Here is a 12,176-nt window from a genome sequence, read left to right as displayed (position 1 = left end):
TTTAGTCTACAAATGTAAATTCAAACTTCTTCCAACTGATTTTTTTGGCTCGGGGATTTCTTTTAACTCAATCGGCGTCTGAAAAAACCAACAGACGTCCCGGGTGAGATCCTTAAACGAGATATTGAAATATCAATTAACACGGTTACATACCTGCCGCATTGAGCCACGAAAAAGACTATAACGACTGTGGTTACCGGTTACATAATTTACCTGTTCGCTTACCCGTAATCACATACATGTGCGTCTACACACTCTGACATACCCTATACGCTACGTTCCATACGCTACGTTCCATATCAAATCATTTTTGAAATGTCCCTTGTATTTGCTTGCCTAGGTCTCTTGTCTCCAGCTCCGTGCTAGGTCTACCCCGAAGTGAGAAAGGTCTATTAATAGTATGATAAAAAGGAAATACGCTGCCATAGAGCTGCATCGTCTTCAATGACTCATCGGTTACGATAGGGCCAAACGGTTAGGATAGGGCCAAACGGTTAGGATAGGGCCAAACGGTTGGGATAAGGCCAAATGGTTAGGATAGGGCCAGACGGTTAGGATAGTGCCAAACGGTTAGGATAGGGTCAAACGGTTAGGATAGGGCCAAACATATCCATTTTTGTCTTAAGTACTGTTGTAACAGAAGATACTTAAATAACATGAATTAAAAACACTAGAGAAAGTCTGGTTAATTTAAGAAAAATATTAAGTATGTATATTCTGAACCCTACCACTACTGGAAAGAGGTCAGCAGGTTTTAAAAAGTGATATTAAGTATTTCTATTTTATCTTGATTGTGAGTACAGCCTTGCTCTAAAGAAATTTGATTATTTTACGATATTAAACTGACTGATCCCTTTGCCAAGCTATAACTGAGTGAGCTGTTCGATTCAGTGTGTAAACGCTCTTTATCGATAGGCGAAACGTCCCTGGTCGAGTGACATAGCTAAACAAAGGGACCAGTCGATCTTGAAACGTTGCGATACGTTGAATAGGTATATTGTGTATAAAGTAAAACTACACACAGATACAATTTCAACACAAGTTAAATACAAAAAGAAACAATATAAACAGAATTGACACAACACACAAGAAAAGACGTCATCAACCAACACAAATACTGAAACCTCTAAATGACAATAGCTATGTGTATATGTTATTGAAACTAGTTGTGTTATGTATTTTATTAACAAGATAATTAGTATTAACATAAAAATTAATATGTTGATATGGGGACATTATGTCTACAAATTATGTGATTATGTTAGTAGTTTAGTAGAGTAAATTACAAATAACTGTAGAAGTGGGATAACGACATTTTACAGTGGTGAAGTAAAATAACTTTAGAAGAGGGATAATAAGCGTTAAGTATAATTCTCTTCAATTCTCAGATTTTATAAAAGAATGATTAAATCATCTAAAGTATAACATCCTTCCCCTTCTCTTCCGGTATTCATTCCGGTATAGACGCACACTTGTACAAACGATTATGTAAGTGTTCTCACTCACAGACCGGAAGTAAGTCGTTTATGCTCAAATATTACAATATTGTTTTTACATTTATGCAGTACAAATTTTGACAAAAGTTTGAATTCATTATAATTTATATAAATATATATATATTTAACAAAAGAGCATTAACAATAAAACTTTATAATTTTGTAAACAACAAATCGTTAAAAAAAATCACTCGTCTATTGTCAAATTGTTTTTTCTCTTGAGTTTCAATAATGTTTGCTCCTGGAATTGAGAGAGACATAAATACAATACACAATACATGTGTTAAGTCTATAATGCCTTTAAGCAGACGTGCACATACAAAACCAGGGCTAATAGGTTTGAGATTCCTTTGAAACAGACAAAAGGATCTGTTTGCTTTCCGTAATGGTAATTGGAGAAATACGACATATTTTACTTTCGTTTTATATACCTCTATGTCAATATCTTAGTGCAGTGACAAATCTGAAACATAAAAGAACAGCATCCTTATGTCCTAGCCTATTGTTAAACTTACAATAAATGTACATATTTATATGTTGTTAAATTCGCTTTGAATGCTGTAGGCTTAGACCACCGGCTGATTTCACTTCGCTACACACTCATAGCGAGGCCAAATCAGTCGTGGATATCCGACATTGGCTGAAGACATTCCGATATGGAAGCGTTGCAACTTGTTTATGTGTTGCAAAGGAATCTTCTTCGGAAAATAGGGTTGGCAATGATGGATTTCTGTAGCTGCCTCTCAAACTGTCCGAAAAAATGTATGCCCAAACATATTCTAGTCCAGATCCCGAGTACAATAACATTTTCAAGTTCGAATTCTTTCAGCCGCACCACAACAAGTAACAGACTACTGGAAATACCACAGAAGTGTATTGATTACACTTTAAAATGAAATCGAAAGTAGGGATTTTCCGAGAATCACGCTTTCAGAAAACAAACTTCTTAGGTAACTAGGGCAGGTTGCCAGATAATAACACTGTCATTCAGAGTGGGCTATTTTTGTCGAGTTTATGATTCATTGAGAAATCCGAAGGATACAACGGCCCGGGAATCCCCTACGAAAATGGGTCCTAGCGTCCCGACAGCCTTCTGAGTGGTATTCGGGAACAGAGTTTGCGTGTGACCAGACGACAGACAAACCATGGAGGTAAGTGTGTGTCTATGCTGTTGTCGGCTGCACTACTGGTGCGTTACACATGTATACCGACATGTTTTCATGTAGTGTCGATGTAAGCTGGTCCAGCTTCTCGAGATGTGTTATAACGAACATTTATGTATAAACTGGTAATATTCCAGTTGTTAATGATCATTATTTAGTAACAATAGCTGCATTTTTCTGTTAGAAGGTGATTTAAGCACGTTGGTTAATCCTTTACATGGGATATAAACACAAACAAATCACCACAACAGTCCACCCTTGCTACGCTGTGGTGACGTGTGTGCTCAGCACGTTTATAACACGTACGTTTGACATTATCAACACATTCTCGATAGTAGCATTAAAATGCATAGGATTCTACCTACACAAAAAAATATACTTTAAAATTCAGAGAGAAAGAATGATAACCCGATTTGTAGAATGCGTGGTTAAGTAAAGGATTACCCTGGTTGCCAAATGTGCTGTGTTTGGCAGCAATTTTCACAGGGTTGAGGTGTATGATTTTCTTTTTACGATTGTGTAAATCTAGTTCGCATCCGAAAGTTATTTATAATTCATCTTTCTCAAACAGTTCGATGTTTTCATATTCATGAACGAGGATATGGCCACACGTACGCTCAACGGTGAATATTTTTTGCAGTTTTAGAATGTTTTTGTGACATTCAGTCTAGGAGAAGCACGTACATCTCCATACCATATGTGTTCTTGCAAAAGTGTGTAGCTACTTAAATGGTATAAAAATGTTATCATAATTACATACATTTTTCTCACAATCCCATTATTGCTGGACCTTACAAATGTGATCAGTCCTCATGTAGACCAGTTTTCTTGTAAATAATGCTTTTTAAATATAGCTGTAAAGGTAATCCCCCACCTTTTTGCATAATAAAGAGTTTATTTGATAAACAAATATTTGAAAGTCTATTATATAATTGACTGGCTTTTAACATAATAATATATTGTATTCAAACCCGTGCTGTAATTAAATATAGCAAAAAATCAAGCACCCAAATAATCCAATCAAAAAATCGTAAGTGTTATTCCAGTTTTACTTATGAGGTATATAATAAAACAATTATGTATTTTTACGGAAAATATCATAAAAAGGTATTGATCACACAAGGTTGAAAATCAGATGTTGGTCACGATCCGTTGTATATGTATACGAACGGAGGTCGGTCAGTGTATAAAAAGTAAATTCCTATTCATAATTTCCATTGTATATTATTTCAGCTTTAATGACTAGCGTGATAGGAAACTATTTCACACGAACATAACTGTTCCGGAACGGTGTTTAAAATGTAAAAATTGTCTATGACAGTGGAAAACAAGGCACGCTGGCCAGAAAGGGTGGTTTTGATGCCGTGTAACGTTGTTCTGAACCACCTAACTATATAGCCAGACTTTCCTCTGGTCCTGACACGATACTTTGAATCCTCTTTCCCTGACACCAGAATTTGATTCCTCTGGCCCTGACAACCGATTTAGATTCATCTGGCCCTGACACCTGACTTAAGATATTTTGGCAGATAAATGTCTGGTGTTGGGGCAAAAGCCAAAGATTCATATGGCCTTGTCAAAATGTCTGGTGTCAGGTCTAGAGGAAACCCGGGTTACTGTCTATACTACCTAATAGCCTATCAACTGATCCCGAACTTTTGTTAATATTTCTGTCTCAATATGTCGAATTTTACCTCTTTGATTATCTCTTGCATGATCTACAACGATCGTGTGTATTTGAACATGTTTTCTTGTCATAAATAGTAATGGTATTGAGCAAAAATTGCCAATGCATCCATACTTTTACTCGTTCTAACGTCATCATAGAGTTATATACTTACATTAGAATAATGGCTAATCATGTATATTGAATGATAATATAGAGAGAAGAATAGCAGACCCCGGGAAGAAACGATCGAAATAGGGAAACAATTATATTCCTGTGCAAACTCTTCATACTGGAATGTTTCAAATCTCAACTATATTATAATTCTTCGGTTTATGGAGTATGACCTAATGTCTCCAACCAAAGAAAACAATATCATGCATAGAGAACTTTCGATAAATAGTCCAATCATCCTAAACACCCCCTCCCCTCAACCCCCATCCCTACCCCAAACAAATTGGCCACACTTTTACAGAATTTTAATAATTTTTTTTACAATGAAAAGGATTAATATTTTAATAGAAAACAAGTCTATTAAAATCAACATTGGAGAAAAAGATATTTTTTTTCACTCGTTCAGGATCAGGAATATATATATATATATATATTTTAAAGTGTTATCTACATCTGTTGTAACACTGAGTATAGGAAATCAAAAGTATGGAAGGACAAACAAAATCTAAATATATAGATTCACCATATACGAATAAGAAAAATGAGCTGAATATTTTGGCTTAAGTTACCTTTTCAAATATAGAAAATAATATAAGCTTATTCCGTAAATAAAGTTAGATTACGACATATTTGTAAAACAAATACATATCCGTATTTAATTCACATATGAAACCAAGGTTGCTTTCACATACAAAAAACCTTCAAATCTTGCCAGCATGGCTGATTTGGAAGTATTTTGAAGTCCAAATTAACGACTTTTGAAATATCAAAAACAAAGCTTCAAAAGTATGCGCATATACCATTTACTGAAAATGGCGTTATTGACAAATGTGTCCACCTCTCATTATGCTTTTGTTGACACTTCGGCATTCTCTTGTTGTGTTTTGAAAACTTATCTCAGGAGGTTCTGGCCCTCCTGACTTAATCCCTGATTGAAGATATTTCAACAAAAAGGATATTTTTACTAAAACTTGTTCACTTGTATAAATACATTAATAAGCTCTTGATCATCTGCTTGTGTTAATTTTAAAATTCATGTTGCGTGAATCGGCATATTGTTCAATTTTAAATTTTAAATGTGTGAAGAGGATCATGTGTGAACATTAACTAGATGTGATCTTCGTCAACTGGCATAGGGGAAACAACTCGTTTTCATTTTGTCACTGGTTGATTGTTGGTTGCTCAAGGTTTTATACTAATACTGAATAGCATAGTTCACTGCCAAGGAGAGAAGTAATATTGGTAATCAGTTTTATTCAATATAATGTATAGTTTTCAAAAAAAAGTTTATAATTAAAAAACAAAATGTGAAATTTATTATGCCATATTTTTTTTTTTTAAATGCAACCTTTTGGTAGCTTCAAATCGCACTATGGTTGGTCTTGTGGCACTTTTTATTCTCCGTTCACATTGTTACACTAGATGCTAGATATTACACTTCAAAGTTGGTCACACAAGTGATTTAATTGTTTTATTGATCATATTAAGAGAGATAAAGAAACAATTTCTCCAGGGTTGAGTTTGATAGCCTCGTAATGTTAAATGATATAACCTATCCTCTTTTGGTACATAAGGCCTTGATACAACTTTTCCATTTCATCCTGCCTTTTGCCATCGTCCTCCCTTCACCCTAATCTCTCCATCCAAACCTATCTTTGTTGTTTTTGGTCTTTATACACATTTTCTGCTTCAAGTTACTATGGCAGTGATGTTGCACAGATCCCTTCGTTATCCATCCTTTATATATGGCCAATCTATGTCCACCTTTTTCTTTTCGTTCCAGTCTATCTCGTTTTGACTGTGTCTGTCCTCTGATACCTTGTCTGACTACCGAATCGTTATTAATAATAGTTAGCATGTATTATGGAAGATGTCTATTTTCTGCTTGTCTCCTTCGTAATTTCAAAGTTTCACATCCATAAAATTAAACTGATATGACCAGGGTGTTGAATGCTCATTATGTTGTCTTTTTAGAGAAAATGTTTGAGTTATTTAATTTCATTACAGTTCCCTTTCTTTTGAATATCCCTCCTAAATATGTGAAAGTGTCCACATCTTCTCCACCCAGCTTTACCCTTTCTTCCATCCTTGCATTCATCCTTATTTACTCTTGTTTTGCTTGCTTATATGGTTTATGGTTTCACTTTAACAAAATCAGCAACCAATGTATAATATATATAATAAGATCCATAACCTTGAAACAATGGAACTGAATGTGCCCTAGAATATATTGAAATGATTTGGAATATTTTAACCTTTACTCTCCTGTCCTATTTACAATTTTATTTATATAAATCTGCTGTTTTTACATTAACTTTGATGTTCATCTAACCAAACGTTAGAACCGGTCTGTTTCGCTCACTTAAATAAGTAATATCTGTGTACTTGTATTGCTATCTCAGCTAATCACTTATAATGTTCTTCCATTTATATAAATATAAATCGGATTTGCTGTTAACGTTATCTGTATTATAGTATTCAAAGTTCAATTTCATTAAATGTTATTGTCAAAAGACAAATGGATTTGGCAGCAGGCATATACTATTTAAACCCTCTCCTAACACAGTAACAAACATTGGTACAAACATAGACATTAAAACACATACAAACACATATAAACAAGTTGATATTATCAAAAAAAACAGTGGGAGAAACAACTACTAAATCCCATTATCATCATTGAATCTAAAGGTTTAAATTCTAGCCTTTCATTTTAATACCGAAAAGATATATAGAATATATAAATGTTATCAAGAGAAAAGAAAAATAATTTGTTTATGGAACTGCATGTATAAAGATTTGATGGGATTAAATAACCGCATCCAACAGATACAGGCCAAAAAGTCCATTGTATCACACAAGGCCATCCACTGATGTGTTTGGAAATTCAATCCCTCCAAATAGTTTAATTTATGCGTAATTAACACAGGTTAAATATAAAATAAACATGTTGTAAAGCTTTATATTCTTATTTATGTAGTTGTTTCCCAATATTTTTAGCAAAATAGGATAACTGGTCTTCTAAACACACACACACACACACACACACACACCCTCCCTCTTCATCAATATTACAACAAAACAAAACAAAAAAGGAGAAAAAAAGGAAATGTTAATGTTAATGGACCATTTTTGGGATTATAATATTTATGCATATCAATTACTAAAATGTCTTCCCATCTAGAAACGACTTTAATGGCGATGCCTGTGCCTAAAATATTGCACATTCGATACAATAAAATTTATTGGAAATTAAATTGAATGTAACGATTACCTTTGATACAGCCTTGAGTGACCAATACCCCGATACATTTTTTTATTTTTTCAAAAATAAATGAATAAATATAATTAAACTGACATCGATTTATCTTTTTTTTTTCCTGTTAGTAAACTTGTTGCTTTTTTATTAAAGAAAATATGTTGTAATGAGATTTTGGTTTCTAAGAATTCGTGTCTTAAAACAACTTAAAGTCAGGTCAAAACTTAGAACACGAAATGTTTTTGAGAAGCATTTTTGATACAAAATCAAAATATGAGTTACTTTTGAAAGTATTTCTATCATCTGTGCACCTAATGATTTGGCAAATTACCCTGATTTATAGTCGTACGAAAACAAGTCTTACCTTGTAATCGGGTGAGAATGCCAAACGCGGCCACTGTTACCCTGGATTTGTCGTTCAATAGTACCTCTGTATTAGAACACTTCAGAAAGCAAGAGATTATAGAGGATAGTTCGACCTACCTGTTAATTCCAAAACACGGCCATGTAAGACCCTTTTTGAGCTAATAGACTTATATGTAGATACGCTAAAACTCTGCATGCAGAAGTGTTACGATTCATTACATAATATATTATAATTAAGATGAGTATTTGGTTATTCTGTTGTAGTTTCTGATGCTACTTGAAATTCGTCTGACTGTCATCTGCTTGGCATTTCTCACGTGGGAATTTGCGGCTGGATTTCATTATAATAAATACTGCCCTGCAGTTTTACCTTCCAAGTGTTTCTGTAATAAAGCGCTTACCAGTGTTAACTGTGAGGGTCTACGACTGACTGATATACCAGCTGGCATACCAAAAACTGTAGAAAAACTTTATCTGACCCATAACTACATAGATACACTCGATAGCTCACGCTTCGGTGTTCTTCCAAATCTCAAGGAGCTGTATCTCCAAAACAACAAGATTATGAAACTTCAAATGCACGCCTTTCACGGTCAGTACACTCCAAATCTAAATCTGCTCCGTTTAGACAATAATGTCATTGCTTCTCTGGAAAAGTGGTCATTTTACAACCTAACAGTTCTCGAACACGTGTACCTTGGAAACAACTACATCAAGGAAATTGATGAGAACGCTTTTTTCAAATGCACGAGCATCACGTTCGTTATTCTGGACAGTAACAAACTGACAAGAATTCCTCCTCTAGGAACACTTCAAGGACTACAAAGTTTATATATCCAAGCCAACGGTATCAACAACGCAACATTTCCGGCTGAGTACAGGAACCTAACTCAGCTGAAGAATATTGGTCTTAGCAATAACTTCATTCGTATTCTAGGAAACGAAACTTTTGAAGCTTTGAGCACAACAACAGTCATCAAGTTAGAACTATCGAGAAACAAAATCGACAATATTTCTCGTCACGCTTTTGCCCCGTTGCACATGATTCAGTCTCTGAAGCTCGGCAGAAATCCAATAACTGCTCCAGTACTTGAAAGTGCGCTCGTTGGTCTGCAGGGGAAACCTCTTCGTTCCTTGAACATCGCTAACTTGACTCTAGGTGGATTCATACCCAATGCCACATTCCAGCTTCTCCGAAACACGACCATTAACACCTTACTCATGGCAAACAATAAGATTCAACACATTCCTGACAGAGCATTTGCAGATCTGGCAAATTTACAGCTACTTGACCTCAGCAGCAGTTGGATAACATCAGTAGCCGATACAGCTTTTGATGGTCTAAAAACTTTGACGAATCTCAAACTCAATGATAATTTTTTGGATGATGTCCCCAAACATATGCCAACCACTTTACAATTGCTATATCTCAATGGGAACCGAATCGCCTCTCTTCCAGACAACATCTTCTCCAACCTCAACAACCTTCAGAGGTTATACCTGGGAGCAAACACCATAGTTACACTTTACCAGTCTTCCTTTAACGGGCTTGTCAATCTGAAAACCTTGCATCTCGTTCAGAATAAGATCAGTACCCTACCCGGGAGGGTATTTCAGCCCTTCACACGCCTGTCATCTCTTGAATTGAACAGGAACAACATCAAAAGCATTCCTGATCCGTCCTCCTTGTTTGATTCTATGAAAGCTCTTCAGAATCTCAATCTGGCCGACAACGCTCTCGGAATAATGCCCACGACTTTATTTAATCAATTGACTTCCCTCCAATATCTCCATTTGGAGAACAACAACATCGGGCTTGCCATGGAACACGACAGAGAGGGACAACTCTTTGCAGGACTTCACAAACTACAAACTATTGACCTGACAAATAACCAAATAAAATTTATCTATGACTCCAGTTTTCGCGATCTTAACACTCTGCAATCACTTACTCTTCGTCAGAACCGCCTGTCCGCCTGGGGTCCCCATCTCTTTAACAAGATGGTAAAATTAAACACTCTCGATCTTAGTCACAATCTGATAGCACTGGTCAACAGTACGTCCGTTCATGATTTGGGCAACCTTATGTCACTCAATCTTACAGAAAACCCTTTCGCTTGTACATGTGATCTACGTTGGTTTAGAGACTGGGTCAATACGACGGACATCGCAATTCCTGGGTTGACTTCCTACGTTTGTAACAGCCCCGTTGCTTGGCGCGGAAAAAAGCTCTTGTCGTTCGACAGGACAAAAATCAACTGTCTGTTCTTCACCTTGCCAGTGCTCTTGACCGTGGTAGGGGTGGCTGTGTTCGTAGTGGTCATAATTATAATTTGTCTCTACCGTAAGAGATGGTTTATCCGACTCCGATGCCATCGCATGTGCAGACGTGTTCGCAGAAAAGTGCGGAAGGCCCCAATAAACTACGAACCCATCCCTGGCGCAGACAACACGTTTGACGCATATTTGTCGTGTGCAGAAGATGATTGGAGATGGGTTCTTGATAATATTCTTATGGATATTGATAACGGCAAGCTGATGAACGTGGATTTTAGAGGTGAACACAAGCTTTACTTTGATCATAGAGATGCGGAACCCGGAAAGTCAAATATAGGCAATATCGTAGACAACATGGAAGCTAGCAGAACGGTAATTATTATCCTTAGTAATAACTATGTTTCTGACCCGAGGTATGCATTCGAATTAGAATTTGTCATTATGTTGAAGGCCAAAGGAGTTATAGAAGATTTCATCGTCGTGGCAAGTGAATATCTGAAAGTCAAACGCGTGCCGAAAGCGCTGCATCCCATGATGGCGAGTGAGAGGTACCTCCAGTGGGAGGATAAGGAGGACGCAGTACAGACTATCAAGGGGAAATTAAAAGATTTCCTAGACAAACGTGAGTATCCCTAATTCGGGGATATTAACTCATTCACTCCTGAAATTTCAGAATGAACTAGTCCAAACTTTGAACTTTAGAAGTTCAAATGTATCTTCAGGGACGAATGAGTTAAGAATTCGTAAAAAGTCTAATGATCGCGAAAATCACAAAAAAACAAAACACGCCAGAATATCTAAGCGCTATACAGTATACGTAGCATATTGTTCAGTAATATTACCAGTGACCGCCAATGTATATAAATAATAACAAATCATAGAGATTTAAAATCGTACCAAAACTGACATGTGTAATAACCGAAGAATAAGCGCGACGACGTCCTTTATTCGCACCAGAACATAAATGTATAAAGATTAAAGTGGTCACTGTTACACAAAGCTAACACCAAAAAGATATATTAATCAATTTCAGAACTAAATAGTATGAAAGATGGCAGTTGTTCACCTTCCCGGCAACATTAAGGCACCATGCAGAATCAGACTTGTGAATTAAAACAAAATGCTTGGTGTAGTTAAAAACAAACTAATGGCGGTGAGAACAGCGTTGTCGATATCTACATTGCTCACTTTATAATTAGAAACTCTTCGTGTTCGTTATAGCAACAGTTGCTAATAACGCTTTCATCGTTAAATTGTAATTTATATACACCTAAATCGTTGCATATATGTGCGCCAGGAGTTGAACCGGTTTGACCAAAGTTGTTCGTTAATGAAATAAGGTCGGACCTAGTAATCTGATGCTGCTTTCAGGCGAGCCTTGACCAAGCCTTGTACTTTTGCAGGTCCTAGGATTTATACCCAAAAACGTTACATTTAAAAACGGACGTACCGGTTGTTCCGCATAAACGAACAGGCGCCTTGTTTTATTTAGATTTGGGTTATCAGTGAACATATATATAAATCAATATACACGATACCCCTACGCTCACGTACGTTCTCTGTACTCCCATATCTTGTTAAAATAGAAGGCACTCAGTCCACCGTTAGATTGGTTCCAGGTAAAAACTAACCTGAACAATCGCATAAGCTGATACGAATACTTAAGGAAGGTCAAAGAGGTTACAGAGGTGGCGCTATCGATTTTGTTATGCCATACATCTTCCACGGGTGCAGGGAACGTAAGAGAACGACCCCCCCTCCTCCCTCCCCCCCCC

General features: G+C 36.3%; 1 protein-coding gene across 1 annotated transcript in view; it reads left to right on the top strand.

Moving 5' to 3' along the window:
* Positions 1-2,403: 2,403 nt before the first annotated feature.
* Positions 2,404-12,176, top strand: part of LOC110464791 — a 28,826-nt gene continuing 19,053 nt past the window's right edge. The window contains exons 1-2 of the mRNA XM_021520216.1: positions 2,404-2,647; positions 8,389-11,031. Of these exons, the coding sequence (XP_021375891.1) occupies positions 2,642-2,647; positions 8,389-11,031 (2,649 nt within the window). The 5' untranslated portion in view covers positions 2,404-2,641. The remainder of the gene's footprint in view (positions 2,648-8,388; positions 11,032-12,176) is intronic.

This window comes from Mizuhopecten yessoensis, unplaced genomic scaffold (genome assembly GCF_002113885.1).
Source record: "Mizuhopecten yessoensis strain PY_sf001 unplaced genomic scaffold, ASM211388v2 scaffold11033, whole genome shotgun sequence".
Lineage (NCBI taxonomy): Eukaryota > Metazoa > Mollusca > Bivalvia > Pectinida > Pectinidae > Mizuhopecten > Mizuhopecten yessoensis.
This window is presented reverse-complemented; position numbering and strand designations above follow the sequence as displayed.